This window comes from Dermacentor andersoni, chromosome 1 (genome assembly GCF_023375885.2).
Source record: "Dermacentor andersoni chromosome 1, qqDerAnde1_hic_scaffold, whole genome shotgun sequence".
NCBI classification, from domain to species: Eukaryota; Metazoa; Arthropoda; class Arachnida; order Ixodida; family Ixodidae; genus Dermacentor; species Dermacentor andersoni.
In genome coordinates this window covers 292213974-292239501 of record NC_092814.1, presented here as the reverse complement: position 1 = coordinate 292239501, position 25528 = coordinate 292213974, and the positions used below count along the sequence as shown (strand labels likewise).

Here is a 25528-nt window from a genome sequence, read left to right as displayed (position 1 = left end):
ATGCGCACACGCAGGCGCACACATACGCGCGCACACACACGCACACGCGTACACACAACGCATGCGCACATGCACGGGCACGCACACGCGCACATACACGCGTACACGCATGCGCACATTCCCGCGCACATAACACGCCCACACACGCGCACACACACGCGCACACGCACACACACCACGCGCACACACATGCGCGCACACACGCGCATGCGCACATGCACGCGCACATACACGCACACACGGACACGCAGACATGAACGTGCACATACACGCACACGCGTACACACAAGCGCATGCGCACATGCACGCGTACATACACACGCCCACACACCGCACGCACACACACACCCGCACACACATGCGCGCACACACACGTCCACGCACACGCACACATACACGCACACGCGTACACACAAGCGCATGCGCACATGCACGCGCACACACGCGCACATACACGCGCAAGCGCATGTGCACATGCACATGCACGCGTACATACACACGCCCACACACGCGCACGCGCACACACACGCGCACACACATACCCGCACACACGCGACACGTGCATGCACACGCACACACACACACGTACACGCGCACATGCACGCGCACACGCACACACATACCCGCACACACTCGCAAACGCGCACGCACACGCACGCACACACACGCACATGCACACGCGCACATACAATGCAGTGGTCAGACCGTAAGACCACTCAGAAAATAATTTTTGTTGAACAGCTTGGCTAACGTTAGCTGGGGCACTCTTATACCGTGTGTCCCAGCCACGGAGTTTTCGCAGCTAAAGTTAGTGAAGCTGTCCAAAAAATAAGAAGAAAAGAAGTTGTGGTGCAAGGTGGTGTAAATACGATCCTAAAAAACCGACCGTGTTCATCAGAGGTCTGACGACCGACCATCGTAGGTCTTATAATCGTATCTTGCATGGTGCTTTTTCGTTTTTGTTTCTTTAATTTTAGTAGCTTTTCTAACGTAATTTGAGACACCCTAAATAATAATAATAATAATAATAATAATAATAATAATAATAATAAATAATAATAATAATAATAAGTTTATTTGACCATCACATGAGACATGATGATGCAGGGGGACCGAAGTAAAAGCTGACTTTCAACAGAGCAACGGCCCCCCTTTTTTGGCAGTAGCATACAAAGTGACATAAAAAGAAGATACACAAAAAGAAGCACTGCTCACGGCGGTCACATTGCACTACAGAACAATATATAAACATGTTACATAAAGGCTGCATAAACGAGAAGAGAGGGGGTTAACCGAGGGTCCCGATTTTTATTAGTCATATCATAAGAAGCCAACAAACACTGACACCAAGGACAACATAGGGGAAATTACTTGTGCTTAATAAATGAAATAAAGAAACGATATCTAAATGGAAATTAAAGTGGATGAAAAAGCAACTTGCCGCAGGTGGGAACCGAACCCACAACCTTCGCATTTCGCGTGCGATGCTCTACCACTTGAGCTACCGCGGCGCTGTTTCCCCATCCATTTGTTTCCCCATCCAAGTGGATGGGGAAACAGCGCCGCGGTAGCTCAAGTGGTAGAGCATCGCACGCGAAATGCGAAGGTTGTGGGTTCGGTTCCCACCTGCGGCAAGTTGTTCTTTCATCCACTTTAATTTCCATTTAGATATCGTTTCTTTATTTCATTTATTAAGCACAAGTAATTTCCCCTATGTTGTCCTTGGTGTCAGTGTTTGTTGGCTTCTTATGATAAAGGCTGCATGTGGCACATAAGTTTAAAAAAAGAATTAAGCCATACACACATGGCAAAAGAAATGAAGGATTCTAATAGTTTACACAATCCAATAACATGGCAAAGACACTTTTAACAGAAAAACATAGGAATAACTTCGAGTAACACCATAATTCTATAAAGCGATGGAGCTTTCGTTGCATAAAGAAATAACCAAGAAAAGTTTAGGAAAGATAGTAAGCCAAGAGCGTCCAAAATGTGACACATGGGGATGTTATATCCTGTCTCAATAGGTCATTAAGAAGTCGTGGAAGCCGGTGTTCTAACGTTTGTAGACCATATGTTGTTCGAAATGTTTTAATTTCCCACATGTCCTTATTTCTTGTATTGTAGTTTTGTTCGCGCCTTCTTAGGCCTTAAAGAGTTTGAATAAAAGATGTTTTATTTGAATGTTCTTGTTTAAGTGTTCGGCTGAGGCGATAGTCATAGATTTTTGTTACTGGAACAATTTTATCTTCTAAAAATATTTCTCTTGTGTGATGTAACCTCGGTAATTTCTTGACAATCCGCATTGCTTTTTTTTTTGTAATACAATTTGTTCAGCTTTGCCTGGGTTGTAGTTCCCTAGATAAGGCTACAATAGCTAAGGCGAGAATGAAATAAAGAGTAATAAACTAACATCATAGCCCAAGACGGAAAGATTTCACAGTTGCGATAGAGCACACCAATTATTTGTGACAACTTGGAAGTAGTCTGGGCCAAATGATCGTCCCAGGACATCTGCTGGTTAAACACAACGCCCAGAGTTTTGAACTGTGGTACTATTTCCAGCGGACAAGATCTAAAGTAAATTTGTTTTGTCAAAGTAACTTGTTCATTCTTGGCCCGAAAAACAACTGCTTTTGTTTTGTTCACATTGATTTGCAATGCATAACGTATACTCACTCTTCAGGAGCGCTCGGTCGTTGCCACAGGCGGCCGATCGCACGGCTTCTATGGCAGCTTGGAGGACGGAGAGCTGCATGCTGTCGCTGTTGGAGCAGCCTTGAAGCCTTTGAGGCTCGAGGCACGATGCCGGCGTGGGACTGCGCAGAGCGAAAAACGTGGAGACGAACGCGTTGGTTACCAACTCTTAGGTATAAGGGATAAGGCATCCAGAATGAGACAAAATCGGGTCGTAAGCACAAAGGGTGCAGGTACAGACTGGAAAGGAAGGAGCAGAAGACCGGATGGACAATTTTTCTTGGCAGTGTTTCAGGACTTGCAGAGCGCAGAAAATAAACAAGAAGTACAGGACACAGTGGACAGGAAGCGGCACCCGGTCTTTTCTAGTTTTTTCCCTGCGCTTTATGCAGGATGCTGAAACACTGCAACGAACACCTCACCAACTATATAGCCTGCCGGCAAACATTATTGGATTGACAAAAATTCGCTTAGCCTCCTCGCTTTCCAGTGAGCGAACACGGCGACTTAGAACGTTTCGTATCGTGATTTCGCTCAAGTTTCGCGCAGGTCTGCGTGGAACCACCAAGGCGAAAGACGACGCAAGCTCTTGCGGGTGACGCTCTTCAATAAGTTCTGAACACTTCTGTTCGGCCCCACCAGAAGCTGTAATTGCTTACAGATGGCAACGTTTTCATGACGTAGGTTGTTTATCAACAATTATTCAACATTGATCATTTATCAACGTTTCAGCTTCAGCGATCGTCGTATACTTGCAAGCAAGGAACGCGTGCAAAGCACAAAAAAGAGCAAGCAGACTGTCGAAACATGCTAGCCCCGGACAGTTTTCGCATGTGGTTTTCGCATGTGTAGGCGAACGGGAAGTCCCGGTTCACCAATGCCTGCCATACCGCCTCCAAAGATGGTCGTGGAGCTGCAATAAATAAATAAATAAATAAATAAATAAATAAATAAATAAATAAATAAATAAATAAATAAATAAATGATTTATATACGCTCATGCGTTTATATTGGAAAAGCTTTCCAATAAATAAATCATATAAAATAAAAGTAAGCTTTTCCTTCCTGTGATCCTATAGCACGTGAATGGTCGCCGACGCAGTATATTGCGTGACCGAAACTAGCCCCTTTCATGCTTCCTTACGTGCAGCCATTCTGTTCAACCGCAGCTCCGCTGTTGTCGAAGCCCATGGAGTTTTCCAGGTTTCGGGCCGACATTTTGAGACAGCGAAACGCGTCGTCCTTGTTGCACTGCTGCTGTTCATCGTGACCTTCGGGGACAGGCGGCGCTGGCTGGGTTGCTGCGAAGAGGAATACCATGATGCACTAACAACAGTGGACAAGGATCGATGGCTGCAGAATACAGGCGAATAATTGAAGGTAACACGGTCTCTAACAAAAAACCAGACTTATTACATGTGCTCAACGTTTCTGGATCCCTTCTACGTCGGCAGCGGAAACAGTCGCCTTCGCGATGCTGTTCAACGGAACGGAGCCTTTTATTCGAGCTCAATGCAAACCTACGGTTGAAGTGGCTGAAAAAATTGGATGCAAGGTAACGGTGTCAAGTCCTCTAATCATTTACGGCAAACACGTGGATTTGTTTTCCACCCCGGCCCTCACTGAGCGCGTCTTCCACGTGATGCCAGCTGATGCAATAAGTGTTGCGCCAGCGCTATTTAAAGGGTCATTGCTTAGAGCAGAACGCTTTTGGATCTTACTTCTATACGGGAAACGTACTTCGAAATTTACACAAAGACCAGATGTGCAGGGTGTCTGGAAAATAACTGTGCTGCAGGGATAATGGTGTTGTTATAATTTGAAATTCCAGTGCAGTGATCACTACAGGAGATGCTGAAAATGTTCACCACTGGCTTAAATACATGTCTGCTCACGTCGCTGGATATTGGTAAGCACTCGGCGGAGGATTGCTGGAGTTATCTGCGCAGTGTGCTGGGTAATGACTGACTGTGGCTCTTTGAAGTGTGCAACGATTGTTCTCGTAAGTCCGTCCTTTGCGCGCACCCCACAGACGTTATCGGACGATCTACGGGTTTTGCGCTTTCTATACGGCACGTGAAACGGCGACGTCATTGAAAATTATTATAATATTTTTGTTCATTTTCTCGCTGCAGAGTTACGTTTCAGACATCCTATATGTACTGCTTAACAAATATAAAAATAAGCATATACACCGCGAAACTCGCGCTGAAAGTATGTGTTCACTGGCCGCCTCGTCAATGCCCGTCTTGTAAGACAGCAACCTTCAAGGTATGCTGATAATGAGTGAATCAAACATGAAATACTTATTGATGCGAAAGCGTCAAGTGGCCCATTGAGCGAAAAAGCCGGCGGCGTCTGTGGCAGCACGAAACGGCACCTAACTTCCCACTGGCTGCGACGCCACGTCACGAGAACGCCTTGCGTGTTCGTGACGCTGTCCTGCGCTTACTGGCTCGGACTTCGACAGAGCTGAGCCGGTGAAGGGGAAAACCCACTGGGGGCCGCGGTAATGGATGAGGGGGAGGACAACGCCGTGACGCCACGTGACCCTCGCTCTCGGAAACCTCTGTTATCCGTGCGTTCCTTGTCCGCGCAAGCTGTCGCCTGCGTTCTAACTGCGCCTCGGTAAGGCCAAATCAAAACGTGCACCAAGCTTTTCAACGCGCTCGCTTGCCCGCGAGGAGTTCCTAACTCGACGGACCACTCAGCGGCGTTCAATTGAGCATTAATGCTTTCGCATTTACAACTCATAAGAAGTGCTTAGGTGTCCTGGAATTTTTTATTTGTTTATTGATTGATTGATTGGTTCTTTGAGGGACTATTATGTCTCAAAGCTACGTAAGCACTACGAGTAACAAAAGGTCGCACAAGTTTGATTGGCGTAAAAGGCACGATTTTGTCTATATCGTCCAATAGGACTGCTAAGACCTGGGCCTGTATATTCACAAAACGTACTTACGCTGGAAGTGTTCGTAAGAGCAGGTGCCAACGAATCATGATGTTGGACACATCATTAGCGAAAGCATGCTAGTCAACGGCAAACAGCAATAACGAACGAAACATTTTGTGAATTCTGCCATGGGACATAACTAGTCGCGCATGCTTATAACAGTATCCGAAGGTAGCCGGAATGGTCTCATATTATAGCGGCGAGAAGGTTGTGGGACGATTTCTCGCCATAGACGACGCTGGGTGAGGTGCACACTTACTGGGAACAGGCTGCTCTTGTCTGCAGCCGAGGAGCTCCATACCAGGTTTCAGCACGTCGGTCTGCAAATGCCTCTGCGACACGCACTCGCCGAAAAGCTGCTCCACCGTTCTGAAAAATTAAACAAGAGCCGATGAATTGATAAGAAAAAAGAACTGAAATTACGGCTAGTTGGTACATATTCATCATGGTGGCCTAAGCGCCATGAAGAACACGAGAGAAGAGGCTAGACAACGGCGCTGGTCATTGTGTGAGCTGCGGCTGCTCGCCATTGTTTACCACCGCAGGTATATTTTGTTCAAGCGCCGTAGTAAGGAACAAGAAGTCGTGGAAACATGCCATATTTTCAAAAAATTGTTTTTCAGTTGTACGGCCCGCTAAGGAGATGTAACCTTTGGAAGGCACGTGCATAGCGTTTCTTCCTGCACCTTGGTCATTCTTTGGTTTACGGGCATGCGTGACTTGGGTGAGCGTTTCTCGGACCTCTTTATTCATCCGGCCTCTAATCTTGCACTCTGCTTGACACCTTAGACACCAAGATGGATTGCCAATGGAATGAGCAATGACCTTCGTTTGGGAGGAAGGCATCTGTTGATCGTGCTATTTGCCGCAATAAAATTCCAGGTCGTCATAGCTTGACTGCTGTAGAGGAGTTTTGAAATGCGCGGTCCATATAATACCACATGATTTTGCGCCATCAACGTTTCACGCTTCCTGACATGTCTGAGATAATCAAATAATTCGCAACTCTCACAGTGGACGAAATGGTGCGGGTCTTTTTAGGACAGTACAGGCGAGTAGTAGGTGGTGAGGCGTCACTGGTTTTGCGGTCATGTGATTCACACAGCACCTTCGCCCAACCGACTCAACGGTATTATTTCGTAACGGTAACTCTCCTTTGGACCAGTCACGTGTTCAAACAGCACTGGACCACTTTCACATATGGAGCACATCAACAAAACTATTTTTTTCCAGCCCAGACAATCAATCTCCGCGTTTAGTAGCATATTTACACTTGGTCATGAGGTATTCAAGTCACTAACGTTACTACACGAATAACAAGATGTGTGGGTATGCTTCCTAAATTCACATTATTCTTACTCATATTAATTATTGTAATATTATTTGGGGAAAAACAACGCTAACCAACTTAAACAAGATACATGTACTCCTGAAGAAAGGTGTCCACCATATAGCTTACAGCGAACCGTATATATATATATATATATATATCCCTCTATTGCATGAATTATGCAAAATGTGCTTTCAAAATTACTTTCTCAGCTTTTATTATAAATTGAAGGAACAAAAACATACTAAAATTTTCAGATTTATTACGACTGTATTAAAGACAGAGATTTGTGCCAAATATGGCGCGCCTTGAAAATGGCCAAGCGGTCTTGCTGCCATGGGCGAAAAACAAAGCCTCACTGACTGTTATTCTTAGCGCGTTGTCTGAAATTGAAATAAGCAATTGTTTCTTCACTCCTAAGACAGTTCTTCACTCTTAAGACAGTGTACATTTGTCCCACAACGATAATCGTCATCTGCTTTGGTTCCGTTTCCTTTCGTCAAAATGCTGCGCTCGCTACTTTCCTGTCGAGAATACTATGTCACGCTGATAACGCGCATGCCGTTGGTGACTTTGAAGTACCAGGTTCGCAGCGTTAAAGAAAGGAAATGCGGGCAAGACAGATGACGATTATCGTTGTGAGACAAGATACCACCCACAGGGTGTAAACTTTTTTTAAGAGTGCTGCGTTCCGGCATAGATGAACGTTGCACTTCCTGTATCTTACTGATGACTTCTTTGAGTAAGAAGGCCGCTTACACCTCGCTACATCAAATTTTAGCCAGTGGCCGACTCTGACAGATCGGACGTCTTTGGGCGGCATTGCGGCAACTGGTCCCCACGCTTTTTAACGCGAGAGCTGTAAGGCCTCAGTGTCGCAAAAAATCAGGCGTCGGCGTCCAGCGTCGGACGTTGCTTCTGCAAAAATGCTTTCGAACTACGCATACCCAATCACGCAGGCTCTCCATGTGGCACAAGGAAGTTACTGAACTAATTGAATTTCTCAAGGTAAAATACGTAGAAAAATAGTAAAGTACGGCTTACACACAGCCTACAGATGTGATAGCGTCGGATTGTAATTTGAATATACGAGAAAACGTAATTCTGTTAAGCGAAAACTAAAGAAAAAAGCCACAAACCTTTAATAGCGTTTCTACCATTCATAGAGCGGCCATGGCCTCTCGGATCTGCGCGCGCAAATATCAAAGGCCATAGAGCAACACGCCCGGTTCCTTGCAACACCTCCAGATGGCGCTCGCCTCCGCCGTATCGCGGCCCACGCGAGAGGCCGCATTTCTACTAGAAAGCTTGCCTTCGTGCATAGCGTTCGCCGCCAGCGTTTCCCGGTAAACATTACGGTTACATAAGCAGCAGTTGCCGGGAAGCGTGAGAAGCAGTTAGGGATCTTTGAACGCTGTCGCGTTCTTAAGCTTCTCCAATTTTTTTGGCTTGAATCTGGGATTCGATATTGTTGGAAGGCCTTCCTGGTCCCTTGTTGGGTAGGCACTTATGAGAGGCCAGACCTTTTACAATTTGTTTTAAATTGAACCTGCCCTAGTTGAGGCAGTACATTAAAGCTGTGCTGTACAATGACGGAGGTTACGCATTGTTTATCTTAGTTTGGTGTGCCACTGAACAGATCGCAGCACAATGCCCATTTTCCCGCTGAAATTCATATTGTGCCATATATGGCGCACACTGATTTCCGGTTCTCTGCCATAGTCGCAGAGGAAATTGAGAAAACTAATAACGGGCTTGAACTGATGAGATCGCAAGTTATGCAAAAATAATTTTTCCATGTTGCTGCGGCAAAAATGTTGCGACAAGAAAAATAGCAAATGCCCTTGTTCGCCCCCCCTCTACCGACTTTCGCATAAGTTCCAAAAATCTACTTTACCTGTGTTCACACCAGCTAAAAAAATGATAATCGGTATGTGCCAAATATGGGACGCCATGCAATAGAGGGATATATATATATATATATATATATATATATATATATATATATATATATATATATATATATATATATATATATATATATATATATATATATATATATATATATAACCTTTAATAACAGGTCGTGTGATCTCGAAGAATTGTTCACTAAAGTGACGGCCTTATATGAGCTCCGCATAGTAGGATATAGTGCAATTTCACAGCCTGAGTCCTCTCGCACCACCAAGAATCTGGTGTCTCTTGGTAGCGTAATCTTTCGTGAAATTGTTTTATACTTCCCTACCACTAAGCATCGCCTTTCGGGAAAAAGTGCAGCCTCTCTCTCTCTCTCTCTGTCTCTCTCTATGTTGCGCATGACTGCTGTTGATTCTGATTGCGAGTGAATCCGGCTTGGTTTCATTTCGGCTATTGAGAGAATTATATAGGGTGTCCTAATTATCATGCACCAAGAATTTAAAGAATAGAAATTGCGTCACTCCAAGAAACCTAGTGCGTATTGTTTCCGGTACGGTGGAGTAGCCGCGAGTAATTTTTTCGTTACTAATGTTTAATTGGGTAATTAGAATTAATTACCTAACCCGAGAAGTACTGTTTTAATTATCAAAGTGTCAATGAGGCATTTGTAGACACCCCTAAATGCCACCAAACTGTGTTGTTTTTAGCGACGTACTAATTGCGTGCAGTCTTTTCCGACTGGTAAAGAAACCCCACGAAAAATGAAAAATACCACGTGACTGCACCTCCCCCCCCCCCCCCCCCCGCATAATAAAGCAGCGCACTCAAATAAGCTGATTGAAAGCAACTGCTTTTCCTATCGCAAACCCGAAGAGACAGCGCATCATCTTGATATGGTACGGAAGGAGCACCTACCACAGGTTTCGCGGCATCGCAGCTATTCCTTCCTCTCATTTCTACGTCACACGTCTACGTATCCGTCTCTCAAGGCCGACTGATCACATTGATAAAGAAACTCCCCCTGATAACGCTGCCGAAGGGCCGCTCTGACCACGCACGAAGCGCGAAAAGCAATCCAATAGGCATAGAATGCCTCAACACCTCGGCTCTGCCCGCAACGCATCGAAAGAGGGCGCGCGCAGCTATATTTCGCGCCAGAAACTTGCGTCGGACCAAATTAAAGTGACTGTTTTATGTTTCATGAAAGTGTATACATGCTGCAAAAACAGGTTCGTGGCAAAAAATGAAAGCGAAACAAAGAGACCGAGAAGCAACCCATATGTAGAGAAAAGGCAAAACCGATGCGTTCAAGAAAGAAAATATACCACTTCGAAATGAGCCGAATTCGTAATCGAGACGTCAGCCCTCCCCCCCCCCAAAAAAAAAAAAAAAAAAAGAAATCCACCCAGAATCTTCTCTGAGCTTTATCTGAATGATGCGTAAGCATTTCGTACTACTGACGTGGTGTGTTGTGGTAGTATGCTGATGTGTTTCGAATAATTGCGAGAACGACCGTGAAAGAACCGTGAAATGGAGAATTGCGGTTGCAACACCGAACTGTTAAGTGAGACCTGCACGAGACGACGTAGAAGAGACGAGTAGAAGCAATGTTCACTGGTGTTATAGATACCCGCAGCGGATATGGACGCGGGATGAAATGAACAGGGAGATGTAGCAAATGAAGGAAATATATGCAACATTTATTAGGTACACTGAACCAACCCGCCGCGGTTGCTTAGTGGCTATGGTGTTGGGCTGCTAAGCACGAGGTCGCGGGATCAAATCCCGGCCTCGGCGGCCGCATATCGATGGCTGCGAAATGCGAAAACACTCATGTATTTAGATTTAGGTGCACGTTAAAGAACCCTTGGTGGTCCAAATCTACACGACGGCGTGCCTCATAATCATATGACATTTTGGCACGTAAAACCCCATAATTTAATTAATAATAAGCTACACTGAACCATTATGAACTGTGATCAACCGTGTTCCGGCGGTGGCGTGGCCCATATCTTGAAAGTGATCTGCGAAAGCGGCAGAGTGCGGCATGTGCTGAGAGCTCCACGAGCGCTGTGTTCTCGCCGCTTCGTTGGCGTTGAAGCGAGAGGCAGCACACAGGTGAATTCGCTCGCTGCTGCGGGCGCTATGCTGAAAGCGATCGTCTTACGGGACGGACGGTGGGACGGCTTTTCCGTTGGGTAAGGATGGAAGTGCTTACGCATTTAAAATCATCAGGTTTTAGTGCGGCCTTATTATCTATGAATTTGTAAGCGCCGTTGAACACCAGCTACTGCCTAGAGGACGTGCTCAAGTAGGTCTCCTTTTGCAGCTACGCAGTACTGAGTTCGCTTTATCACATCTTCTGTGGCTTTTTTGATGAACGACGCAGGAGTTCTACGGCAGACATCCGTTATCCTTGCCCTTGCCTTGAGATCATCTGACATCCGTCTCGATCATGTAAACGCGATCTTTCACTTAATCCCAACGAAAGAAATGTTGTGGTCAAGTGAACTAGCCGGCCAATTTACAGCCCGGTACGTTCCAATCTATTGCGCATAAAAAGTCGCATCCAGCGAGTTTCGTGCTCGGCTGTTGCTGTGTGCGGGCGTGCCATCTTGCTGATACCACAGAAGTGGAAGACGTGACAGCGGGACTTCGCTGAGAAACTCATTCACCCCTCTTTCAAATATTTCGTCCACATAATGCTGTCCAGTCAGTGTGTGATCGAAGAAGATGGGACCGATTGCAGCACCGGCATAAATTCCGCGCCCCACTTTGAACGACCACTGGTACTGATGCCGAGTGCGCTTTACCCAGCGTGGATTGGAGTCGCTGCTCAGTGTGCATTATGCAAATTTGCCTGGTCGTTTCTGCAAAAATTGGCTTCATCTGTGCACATGATGTTGCTCAAAAAGTCCGGTGACTCATCGGCTTTTGTGAGGACCCAATTCGAGAAATCTAGACGATTCCGCAGGTCCCTATCATCTTAGGCATTGGTGCAAGTTAAAGTGGTACGGCTGAAAGCCCGAGTCGTTTAGAATCCTCCATGCTAATGACTCGGAAACTGGTACCTGGGCGGCCACGTCCCGCACGCTAACATGAGCGTTTGAGGCATTAAATACTAGAACATTCGTGCGTAAGCTAGTACTGAAGCAGATGGATGACTCCGCCGCTGTTTCTGGAAGCTTCTGGTTTGCCTCAGGTTTTCATCATTTCTGACGCGTTTCGTCTGCCCCCACACTGCCATGACTGATATATATTTGCGGCCTTCCTCTTGTTGCTATTTGTAGTGCCCAAGGCAAAGATCATGTTTTCCTTCTGCTAATTGGAGAAATACATGGCGACTGGGACGAAACAAAACGCCCCCTTAAACCTTTGCACTGACGTTGTCAATTCGCTCTTGTGGTGATTGGTATTGTGGCAAAAAAAAAAAAAAGCCATCCGTGCACTTTATCTACGCTAAGACAACAGCTATCACAGCTTGTTTCCTACTAACACCAAACGCGACGTTCACACCCACTTAATATTGTTCCTTTCCAGTCTTTTGCAAATTGTTTTAAGTATTGGTTTTTTCCAAGCACTGTTGAAATTTGGAACAACCTAGCTGGTTCCTTGCGGGAAAAACCTAATGAAGAGTTTTTGAAGGAATCGTCTAACCACATTTTGTAATTACGTTTCAAATTCATTGTATGTTGTTTTGATCTAATCTCTGGTGTATCCACTCCTGCTATGTCTCATGTATTGAGACAGCAGTATCTGTAAATAAATAAATAAATAAATAAATAAATAATTGAGCCGGGGCATACAGATAAGGAACTAGCTCGATCACGATGTTTTTATTTCCTTTATTTCGTTCTGGCTAACTCAGAGGTAGCTTGCTCGAGGGCTCTGCTTTATGATGCGAGTGGGAGCGCAGTCACGTGTTATTTTTCATACTTCGCGGGGTTTGTTTATCAGTTGGAAGAAAATGGTGGGGAATTAGTACGTCGCTGAAAATACCGGAATTAGATGTCCCTCGGCTGTGCCTACAAATACATCATTGATACTTTGATAATTAGGACAGTACGTCTCGAGTTAGATAATTAATTACAATTACCTGATTAAATCTCAGTAATGAAAAGATTACTGGCAGTTACTCCACTGTACCGAAAACAATATGCACTAGGTTTTCTTCGAGTAACACAATTGCTCTATTTGTAAATCTGGGTACATGGTAGTTAATTTGGACAACCTGTATTTATTTATGACCTCTGCATGCAAGCGAAGATGTTTCCATCCATAATAAATGTTGTAAATTATTAGAAGTGTCTTTTTAATCAGTCGTTAGCTTTGCTTACTGGAAAGAGAAGCGATACTGAGACACATATAATTCACGTGCATTTCACAAGCCGTTGATAAGAGACTTTGCCGAAGGGTTGACTAAATTCTACAGGTTTTTTTCAGGGTCAAAAAAGCATGCCATGCATTTTGAAGCGAGGTGAACATACAGCAACATATTCATTCTCTAGGCATAAGCTATCCATACCTTTCTAAATAATTGTTAATTGGTGACCTCCTTCTCTTTAAAAATATAATAAACTTTTTCCTGTGTACATATTTAAATATATTATGTATGTGTATGGTGTCCACAGTGAAAATTTAAAAAAAGATGTTGAAGTGAGAAAATATGGATGAGGCAGCCGCCGCTGGTACTTCTAATGTGCTTGTTCTCCTATTGTGAGGATTTGGAGAAATAAAGTAAAGTATGAATTAAAATCTGTGCACTTCCGCGCCAACAATGATGCAGTAAGCTACTAGCCACAATAAAATTTTAAGTGAAAAGTTCGAGGCAAGTCAAAAGAAAGCTCAAATTATGTGAATGAGAAAACTTTGGTAATGACATTTTAGGTGTGTGTGGGGGGGGGGGGGTGTAGGCTTCGTCAGGAACACTGCGAAGGGAGTTCGGGCCCCGAAGACCCCCCGTAGTCTACACCTATGTCTACAGGTACGAGCCAGGCGTCAGCGGGCGGCAACCATGACGGCGTCTTATCTCCGAGAACAAGGCCTCAGTATGTCTCCCGAAAAGTGCGCATTGGTTAGCTTTAAGCGCAAACAAATGTGATTGTATACACTTTTTCAATCAATGGTCAAGCTGCGTCCTATGTTAAGACGCGGCGCTTTCTGGGTGTCATCAGACCGCAACCTCTCGTGGAGCCCTCACTGCGTCTATCTGAAGAAAAAAGTTAATTGCCATAGCTCAGGTCTTCAAATTTCTGTAAGGGAAAAACTAGGGTACACCAGTCCATTCTATGTTGCATCTGTACTGGGTACTGTTCCTGGGACTCCTGCGTTACAGTCTACCAGTATTGTCAAATACATGCAAGACGAACATTCGCGCTCTGGAGAACATACAAGGTCAAGCCCTACGCACGTGTTTAGGGCTGCCTCAGTGCACCTCAACAACAGCAACAATTGCCATCGCGAGAGACCACATGATCCAGACGCACGTAGCTGTCGACTCTGTCAGAGCGCACATTCGCCATCTGTCAAGGACCCCCGACCATCATTTCGCCTCCCTACCAGCCGAGAGACCTCAAGCGACCTTTTTGAAAATGATCAGCGCGCATCAATAGTGCATACCGTAATCTCATACACTGGCGGCGAAGCCTTCATGTCCCCTGTGGTGCCTGCGACAGCCTCAAGTGAATTTGGCTATTTCCAGTATCACAATGAAGACCAATCATCCGTCGCCGGCTCTGAAGCAAATGACGCCCCTATTACTGCTCCAGACATATCATGACCACATACATATATATACCGACGGTTTGATCTCAACTACCAGCTCAACTGCCGCATTCGTCGTTCCAGCTAAGCAGCTTATTTCAAATTGTAGCACATGACGGCATCTACGTCGGCAGAACTTGCAGCCCGCCATGCCGCTATGACCTACGTCACCGAAAAGCCAGCACAGAAATGGGTCATATTTTGTGATTATGAAGTATGAAGTGTGCCTTACATCCCAGAACTTACGAGCAGATGATAACTGACATCAGGGAAGTACACCACCATGCTTTGGAAATAGGGCACAACATAATCTTCCAACGGATCTCTGCTCACTGCAGCATCGTCGGCAACGACTTTGCTGACAGGGCTGCCCCGTCTGCCCGAGAAGATACTCAGACGCGTCCAATACCTTTAGCGAGGACAGACAAAGCCAGGGAACTTCGCCTGCTTGCACGTAAAAACTTACAAGCTTTCTGGAGTTCAAGTGCCTTCAGTTGCCGATTGCATAAGCTGGACCCCTTGCTACGGCTACAACTGCCATCTAGCCTTTCCTGCGGCGAAATAACTTTGCTAGCCCCTTGTGGTTTAGAGTGGCGTTCACGAACACTTACTCTTATCTTATAGGAATTAATTGCCGAGAGCCCGATGTACGGCTCCTGTAGGTGCGAGAAAACCACCCATCACCTATTGTGTACCTGTCCTCGCTATGACGTACAGCGCACATCTCTCAGGACAACTTTAAACCGATTGGACTCGAGGCCGTTCTCTGAGTCAAAGACTCGAACCGTGGCTGCACCCGTCACTGGCACAAAAAGCGATTCGTGCATTAGTACAGTACATGAAGTACACCGGCGTAAGAGACCGTTTATAGTATCCCTGTGCATCCTCCCACGTGCACTCATTGCTCCCTCTCTCCCTCTTTTCCTCTTTCTATTCCACCTGTCTCTTACCCCCAGCGTACGGTACCAAACCGGGGGCTGGTCTGGTTGACCTCCCTGCCTTTCCGCTCCTTGGTCTCTCTCTCTCTCTCTCTCTCTTTGCAATACTTATGGAGACCAAATAATTCGGCACTGTCTTCTAGTTTACTAAACCAATGCAAGTAAAATTGAAATTGAGAATCTAAGCTACACTCACCTAAAGTTTTTCTTTGTTACGCTTAATCGATCGTGTACATACTTCAATTTGGAGATGTAACATCCTTTCCTTTTTCTCTTTTTTAAACATTTTGTTGCAATGCCTATCATTCGTTTCTTTGTGTGTAATGATCTGTATATAATGCTACTATGCATTTCTGTTTTAACATAGTTCACAAGCTGGTGTAAATAAATACCTGTATGATTATATTGTTCTAAACCACTTATCAAATCAAGCGTTTTGTGTAAATAGCCCTATGATTGCGTGTTATGCGAGTTATAAATGTAAAACCGATGTTTCCTGTATCTGAACTGTCATGCGAACGGGGGCTCATACGCCTCTCAAGCCAATTTATTTTGCTTTTGCTTCGAGCCTCCCTCCGTTTTCTTGAAGGGAGAAATAAAAGTTGTTCTTGTTCAACGAAATGTAGCCTCATGGTAGATGCTTGAGTGCCCGAAATCGAAACGAGAACCAGTCAGTATCGAAGAAATACCCCGCCGAAAAACGGTGATTTCAGTAAGTGTTCATTGTTTTGCATAGATTAGCGCAGACGTCGCTAGTAAACGACGCAAAGACAAAAACGACGAAGTTTTGATGCCTCGCTTCTGTAGTCATTAGAATGTTGGCGTTCAGAGGAAGAAACGCGACACATACGTACCCGCATTTGTCTAAGTCGCCCTTAAGTACTTGTTTTGTTGCGTCCAAGGCGTTCTTGCATGGGTCATTGGTTTCAGAGAACAGGATACCCATGAAACCTGCAATAGAGTTGCGGCACCACCAGCTTGAATCAGTTCGGAAACTTTCGTTTTTCCACAATTCTGTTCTTTTAGAAAGGAGTTGCTGCGGAGAGATTCAGGTAGAAAACACCTCGGATGCTCCATTTCTCTCAGTCATGAAGCAAAACCAATTTGCGAGAAACGCCTCGGCAGGCTTAACGCAAATGAGCGAGCGGGCAAGAGGTGATTCAAGGTGTCTGCTATGTTGGAGAGGTCACGGACTGGTACGCCTTGGTGGCGCACAGGGTCGGTGTAAAGGGGTGCGAGGGAGCGAATTTAGCGCGCGCGCTTATTGGAAGAAGCCTACATGCAACCTGTGTCGCTAAGGAATGCCAAGAAAAGCTGCCTTTGTCCTCTCACGTATCCCTCTAGAGAAATGTCACATGATATATACCGAGATATGTTCAGTCTGCGCTCGGCATGCCTGTTGATTTTGAGTCGACATTAGAAACTGCTAACGAGTTTGTGTACTTTTTCATAAGCATTGTTTTACTTTGCATTGTTTCTACTGCTATACACACCATATATATATATATATATATATATATATATGTGTGTGTGTGTGTGTTGTATGTGTGTCTTAAGTGCTTTCACTATGTTATTTTTGCACCTTTAGGAATTTCAGGTGCAACTTCATGAGTTCATAAACAAGATGGAGGAATCATTTTCCATAATCATGTCAAGCGCACAAACACACGAACGGCGTAACGAAGACAAACACGAGACTAACACGTCTTCTTTTCGCATTCCGTGTCTTTGCGTGCTTGACCTGCCTTAAGGAAAATGATGCTGTGTACCAACTAGCTCGGATCCAGACCCTTGTTGAACAGGGAAGAATTTCTGAAGTTGTGCCAATTGCGAATAATACCTAATAATAATAATACCTAAGCGTAGTCCAGCATTAGTAAAGGTATTTACCTTTTCCACATTATGGACAACGAGGAAGCAACGTTTAGGACTCCGAAGGGGCCAAAAATTAGGGGGAGGGGCGACGCGGTAACTCATTGGACAGCCGCAATAGGCGCCACAAACCTTACATAATAGAGAGCCTTCTGCGCACGTCTGCTTGAATATATATGTGTGTGTGCGTGTTTCAGTATACAGAGCTCTCTATACTGAATGTACAAATTCTGACAAGTTTAAATCCAGTAGTGGATGTTGCGTTAATATTTTTTTTAGTGGCACGAGCATCGAATGACTCTTGTTTCTTGCGCAGCACTACCGGTTCACCTCCTAAGACGACCGGGGACGAAATTCAAAATAAATAAGAAAAAAAATAAAAAAAAATAGTACAGCACAAACTTCACGGGTTTCATTATAGATATGATATCAGAGCATAAGTTTAGTTACAAGTTGAGTTACAGAAGTCTCTGGAATAATTAGAATTAATTAGAAATCACTCTTTACGGCGCACCAAAGCATAGAATCGAAGACCCGCCACGTGCGCACGACTTTGTCGAAATTCCTGGAAACCCGGAGGTAGAAAGTGGAAGTAATGACGTCACCAATGGCGTGACACACAAGAAGTTGGCATGATATTTAACCAGCTAATTAATAGAATATGGTTGCCTGGCACAGACTGAACATCTGCCTAGCAAAGCGGTTATGACGTCACTCCTTCCTCTCTCACTTCTCCTCTCCCGGCGCTCACCTGCTCGCTTGCTCGCCACAGCTGCGCGCGCGCGCTCGTTACATGCTCTGATGTAAACACCGGAGGGGGCACGTGAGGTGCGCTTAGTGCGCCGCTCGCTAGGGGGCTGCACCCCGCCAGGTGGCGCGCGCTGCACTTCCTCCTCGCCCTCCGCCCTTTCGCTCCTCGCCCGCACATCGCACCAGGGGAAAGAAGTTCGCTCGCTTAACCGAAAGAGCGCCAGCGCCGAGGCGCGAGAGCCACTAAGAACCATTTTTTTTTCAAGTTTATGCCCATGCAAACGAAACTATTTGCAGAAGTTCTCCACAATACTCAAAGCACGCAAACAATCTATTTTTTTCTCGAACCCGATTGCATCCGAATGAACCGGTTCAGAAAGCAGCAAATCGGCTCAAACCGTAATAATAGTTCAATTAATCGTTATAATTTTGTACCCGAACCGAACCGAACGTGAATAAAAATTCACTTCTGCATCCTGATGTCAGACGCGTGCAAGGGTGCGTGTTTGGCATCGAAAATAAAATTACAATAATTTCATGGGTTTTACGTTCTAAAGCCACGATCTTGTTATGAGTCACGACATGGGGTTCTTTAGCTTGCACCTAAATCTAAGTACCTAAGAGTTTTTACATTTCGCCGCCATATAAATGCGGCCGCCGCGGCAGGGATCGAGCCCGTGACGTCGAGTTCAGCAGTGCAACGCCATGGCCACTGCGCTACCACGGCGGGTCACTGGAAAAGAGAAACGCCGAATCAAAATTTTACGGTATGCTTCGGGTCCTCCGGCCTGTGAGCTCAAAAGCGAGAAGCCAAGAGTGTATACATTGCAATAATGCTGAACACCGCGCATAACAGATTTTTGAGGCCACATCACTCTATGACCATTTTGTCCCCCCCCCCCCCCCCCCCCATTGCCTTTGTCTTTCTTCATATCGCCGGTATCGACCACTCGAAATTATGGATGACAAGAAAAGGAACAAATAGAACAAATAAGCGGCAGAGTCCCTTGATGGGGCATGACTCACGCGTCCAGGTCGCGTTGTCGCGGGCGCAGACGAACCCCCTTAGTTCACTGTAGACTTCTTCACGCACTTTGATTTCGGGGCGTTCGAGACATTCCTTGAAGTCTTTGATTCTGCCACACGGCGAGGGTGAGGGGGCCGCGAGGCTGTAAAAAAGTAAAGGAAAGAAACAGAGAGTTTCAGAGATTATCATTACTTGCCCGTCATGGTGGATAACGGACGGGCTTGCTGCGTATTATTGCTCTGGCGTAATTACTTTTATGAACATCTTGTACTTCTTAAGATATTGTTCATCAATTAATTAATTCTGGGGTTTTACGTGCCAAAACCACAGTATGATTACGAGGCACGCCGTAGTGGGGGTGTACGGATTAATTTTCACCACTTGGCGTTCTTTATTAACGTGCAGCGGGGCGTTTTTGCATTTCGGCTCCGAAACGCGGCCGCCGCTGCCGGGATTCGACCCCGCGACCTCCGGCTTAGCAGCGCAACGCCAAGGCCACTGTACGCCATCATCATTGCTGGTCATTAGGATATTCAGGAAGATATTCAAATTTTTATTGCTAGCAAACGGGCCACCGACCCGTCCGGCTTTTGCTAAGCTTCTGTATCTCGTAGTCCCGCTTCAGTATGCTGTATACAATCGTGTTTTCGCCGCCATCCTGGACTCGCAACCATGTGACGCCAGATAACGAAGCCGAGGAAAAGTAACTGCTGTTTGAATTCCATTTCCGTATTTTTTTACACTTCACTTAAAAAAATTATGCATTTAATTTCCCCAATACTTTCCTTAGTGGTTTCATTATTTGGTGACTTCATGTGGTTGTGAGCCCATGAGATGGCGACACCTACAAACTGATAATAAAACCGTTTGTACGGCTGTGGTTAGGCATGCCTCAAACGACGACCTACTCGCAGAAGTGCTTGTAGGAGGCCAGTTTTGCTTCTGTTGGTTCCGGACCTGGAAGAGCCTCCACCTTCTCTACAATCACCTTCCTCAGCTTCTCGTAGCACTCCACAGTTCTGCTGCAGTCCTGCTCTTGAGACGCTGAACGCCCTGCGAGTGGAGGGGCAGGAAAGCGGGAGGGCAAACCATTAGAACACCAAATTTCACTGCTGCGGGACACCCCTGTGCTCTCCCTGATTTACCCGCCTTTCTCTTTTTTTTTTCTTAGTATACCTAATGTGTGAAGTGCCGTACACAACGTCGTTTATGTTATGTACATGTGTTTCATTAAAGAAATACTTATCGAACGTTCACTACAATTTTTATTGAAATTAAAATAAAGGAAAGAGGTTTAGTCATCCTCGTATGATGTCGTGACTGTCGGCTACTCCTTTTCACGTAATAGTAATCAAATATTAATAACAAGAAATAAAAGGTGGTGAGATAAGAAGAAACGCCACAGGTTTGGAAAATGTAGAGCGGAGTCAGCTAAAGGGGATTCAATGATTTTCGCATATATAGTCCTGGACGCGCTGGAATGCCCATAGACAAAAGCGTAGGGCAACGCGCACCACACAGTATGCTGAGTTCGCAATACGTGAACAAACAAATCGCGTCATTCAGTGTATTACGCAGTATACGTGAACTGATAAGCTAGGCAGTCCATGTATACTGTGTAATACACTGGATGACGTGATGACACACACACACACACACACACACACACACGCGCACTCACACACACACACACACGCGCACTCACACACACACGCACATGCACACACGCGCACACGCACACGCACACGCACACACGCGCACACACGCGCACACACGCGCACTCACACACACACTCACACTCACACACACACACACACACACACACACACACACACACACACACACACACACACACACACACACACACACACACGCGCGCGCGCGCGCGCGCGCACACGCACACGCTCACGCGCACACACATACACACACAAACGCACGCGCTCATGCACACACGCACACGCACACACACACACACGCACACACATATACACATGGACGCACGTACACACGTACGCGCACGCGCGCACACACATAGGGTGTACCAGCTTACTTGGATCAAGATATTAAAGCCACCCAAGAGCTCTAGATAAATCGTACCGACTGCCTAGTAGCCATAGTCGTATGTACTTATGGCCAGCATTTTTTTCATCACGAAGTATTACTGAATTAATTACTTTTACTTAGTGACCTTTTTAATTATTGCTTGAATCACAAACTTATCAATTACAAAGTTGTTGGGCACCTCAAATAACCTTCGAATCAAGCATTTGTTTCGTGCTGAAGTGGTCCTGGTTATTTTTTCTACGAAAAAACAAAAACCCGCGGAATACGCGAAATACGAAATAGATGCGCACTCGCACGCTGCTACTCAAGCGCCTACAAGCAACCATTGAAAGATATGCGGCTGCATTATCTTATCGCCGCATCGTACAAGGCTCCGCAACGCTTATCAATGCGTCAGCGGCGTGTTCTCTTGATGCCGCGACCATCACATAGCGTGAAGCCCTGTATCGAGCTGCCGCCGCTAGTAAAGCCGTGTATCCGTGGCTATTCGCTTGGGAGCGCTTGAGTAGCGGCGCGCGAGCGCCTATTTCGTATTTTGGATGTTTCGCGCGCTTTTGTTTTTTCTCGGAAAAACCAACGAGTATAAACGGAAAAACCAATCAATACATATACACATTGTTACGGCTCTGATTGACACTGGCGCGCACGTATCTGTGACGAATGCTCAGCTTCGGAATAGTGTCAAGAAAGTCCTCCCTCCTGCCCCTTCGCCTGTGGTCCAAGTCGCCGACGATGGAACACCAGCCGTTATTGGCATGTGTCTGGCTCGCGTGAGTGTCGCCGGACATCATACTTCTGTTTTGTTATATGTACTAGAGCACTGCCTACTAGGTAACTACTAGGAGCACTACTAGGTAACAATATATATATATATACATATATATATATATATATATATATATATATATATATATATATATATATATATATATATATATATATATATATATATATATATGTATGTATATGTATATATATAAAGTTGCGTCTCATCAGCACGTTACGTCGCGCGTACTTAGTTTCTGTTTACGTTGACTATGACTAGTTATTGGCTGTGGACAGCGGATAACGGCAGAGTTAAGCGAAGCCGGTGAAGAAAAGTTGCACCGCGAGCGACTGGGCTCTTCTGCACGGTTTGTGTTTTGTATGCCGAGTGTAACGCCCTTTGATTGATTCATTCATTCGTTCATTCATTCATGGTGTTTAATGGGTCAAAGCAACACTGTGGGTATGATGGACGACATAGTGGAGAGCTTCGGATTAACTTTGAGCACTTCGAGTTCGTTAACGTGCACTCAAAGCAAGGCACACGCGTGTTTTTTTTTGTTTTTTTTGCATGCTGCTTCTGTATGAATGTGGCCACTGCGACAGGGAACCGAACCGGTGACCCCGTGCTCAAAAGCGCATTGTCATGGCTGACTGAGCCGCCGCAGCCTGCAAAGCGAACGCTGGCGCGTGTAAGTGTGCATGTGAGGCACAGAGGCGCTTGTTTATGCAGATGCGTTTTATGGGTCGCTTGCTTATGACGCTTGCTTTATGACGCGACTGCAGTTCACAGAGACCGCAGTGCATTACACGCATGCTTATCGCTGTACTATATAGGAATAATGTGTTTGTGCGCATAACTTGCTGGAACATTCCGCGGCTTTAGTGCGTCGACTCTGAACTCGTGGAGCACAACTGACGCAAACACTATATTATGGACACGTAAAAAAAAAAAAAGAGGAAACGAGCTATGCGTCATGTGATAAGCCTCTATGAGAAAATAGAAAGAGAACACTATCGGAACTTAAGGTGAGTCAGTTGAATGCAGGCAAACTCAAAGAGATGAGAAGCTTAGAATAGTTTACACGGATGTAGTAGATAGATGAAAATGCCAAAAAAAAGGCCGCAATTTTCCGTCTTGAATACTGGCTCACAGTGTCCAGAAATTTTTGCCTCTCCTAAAGCACTACACCACACTAAAGCGTCAGTATTGAAACCAGCTTCTGAATGGCTAATTTGATGAGGCAGAAACTGTAGTGCTCCCAAAAAGATCTGCCGAACGTTTAGACCCCCCGCCTCGTAACGAGTGTGTCCGATTCTAAGAGTGAGCCCAGAAAACAACAGCTCGAATGCAGGACCTGTTCGTTGAGAATACGTGCCAGCCAAAATCATCATAGTAAATCATATGGTTATGAGGGTGGCAGTCAGCGACAAATAGTTATTGCGAATGAAAAAAAAAAGTCGTGAATTTCGCCGAAGCTTCGAGCTTGTTCTTGTCGCGTTCCACGAAAGGCGTAACCGACCTCAGAGGCTGCTAATAGCAACGCGCGAGTTCGTTATGGTTATTAACACTTGGTAGCTCCTTACGCTGCTTTCTGAACTCTACTATATGCGTCGGCGCACAATGCTTTCTCTATAGAATTTAACTAAATATCCCTCAACAGAATGACGCTGCGTATAGTCCTCAAAACAACTAACAATATCACAGAAGCGTGTTGCTGTAACAATTGCGAGGTCTGTGCTGCCAGATCACCAGATGTAATCCTAAGCCGACTTTTCGGTTGTGTGGGTGAAACTTCGCAGCACAAGTTGTATCATCCGTGGACGCAGTGACAACGCAGTGCGACACCTCTGAAATCGCTGATTGTTGGTATAAAAGGCAGCGCAATTGTGGGCGCATGGACGAACACGAAAAGCAGACGTATACGAGCGCTGCTCTTGGTGTTCGTCCATGCGCCCACAAGTGTATGGACTGTCTTAACAACAACAGGGGCCAATCAACTACAGTCCACCAATATCTCCTGAGCTGGTTACCGACGTTTGGAGAAATCGTGACAATTGTTCGGACCAGACGTTCCCACCTGCAAACGCCAGAAGCAGCGAGACGATGATGACGGCTGGAACCATCTTTGCGTTCTGATGTGTGGGCCTTGCCTCGCCGCTCCCTGACCCCGCAACGTGTGCGCCGCCACTCCCAGCTCGTCGGCTTTTGTTCCCCGTGTAGTCCGACGAGCCGGCGGTGGGAGTACACCCGGAGCGCCCCGATAACGCGCCGGCACAGCGTCATACGCGAACGCGGCGGTCGATGAGGGGCGTCCGTCGCAACTGCGCCTCTGATATGGAGCTTCGCTTGAAATTGCGTGCGCACGTCATAGGTCACTGCTAACATGAGTGCGCGCAATGCACGAGCTCTCCCAATGCGACACCAGTGTCGCGCGCGGTATGTGAAGTGGCAGGTATACGCGTCAAGAGGTCGTAGCTGGAGTCGTTTTCTCACCTCTGTATTGGGTCATTCGAGAGCCGTCTTCGAGGCTGCTGCTGCTGCTGCTGCTGCTGTCGTTCCGTTTGTTTATCTACGACAACAAGGTGTAACTGGACCTGAAATGGAGTCCGATATTGCAAAACTACTGCTAAGAAAGAAACAAAACAAAACAAACCTCAAGGTATGTAGGTAGAGGTAGAGAAATGACAAGATGAAGCGACTCGCTGGCATTTAAACGTCTCATTTTTTTATCGCATACGCTGGGGATTTAGTGCATATTTTTGAGGCGACGGTTTGTGGGCGTCTTACATTTCAAATTCTGAATTTAAAATTTATTGAGCTTCACAAATATTCGCAGACGGTCGCATCCCTGTTTGGGTTAGTAATGGGTCAAGTTTGAAGTTAACTACACGCAGGCAAGGCAAAGTTTCACCGTCGGCGCCGCCGTGAGGTTCCGTATATATTTAGGCATATGTATGCTATATGCTACGCCGTTTATGCGGTTTACATTGCCACACCATTATATCGCTAAAGTTGCTCATACCAGGTCTTACATTCTTGACGAAATTATCTTGCAGTCAATATCTTCATTTCATCTTAACATACCGACACAGACGCTGTTTTTAAGATGCGAAACTAGAACAAATGCGCTTGTGTGTGCTGCTATTCATTTTCTGTATATACATGTACCGCTTCGAAAAATAAACCACGCGTTGGATGTTAGCACCGTGTCCACGTCTTTCAGTCCTGTGTTCTTTCCTGAGCGGTAAAATAAAGTCGTTGCTACGGGTTACCAATATTCCCAAGCATACGCTCTTTCAAGTCATATACTGAAAAATCCATATGCCCCTTAATAAATCCTATATCCAATAGCCCGATATGAAACACATAGGATCCCATATAAAAAACCGTTTTTTCCATATGTCATATGATGTTATTGGATAGAGGAGTTAAGGGAAATACGGTTTTT

General features: G+C 45.6%; 1 protein-coding gene across 1 annotated transcript in view; it reads right to left on the bottom strand.

Annotated features, from left to right (window-relative positions):
* Positions 1 to 24346, bottom strand: part of LOC126548587 (uncharacterized) — a 43603-nt gene extending 19257 nt beyond the window's left edge. The window contains exons 1-7 of the mRNA XM_050196842.3: positions 24158 to 24346; positions 20156 to 20300; positions 19247 to 19389; positions 16453 to 16549; positions 5910 to 6019; positions 3842 to 3998; positions 2680 to 2819 (exon numbers count right to left, since the gene is read on the bottom strand). Coding sequence (XP_050052799.1) covers positions 2680 to 2819; positions 3842 to 3998; positions 5910 to 6019; positions 16453 to 16549; positions 19247 to 19389; positions 20156 to 20300; positions 24158 to 24203 — 838 coding nt within the window. The 5' untranslated portion in view covers positions 24204 to 24346. The remainder of the gene's footprint in view (positions 1 to 2679; positions 2820 to 3841; positions 3999 to 5909; positions 6020 to 16452; positions 16550 to 19246; positions 19390 to 20155; positions 20301 to 24157) is intronic.
* Positions 24347 to 25528: the final 1182 nt, after the last annotated feature.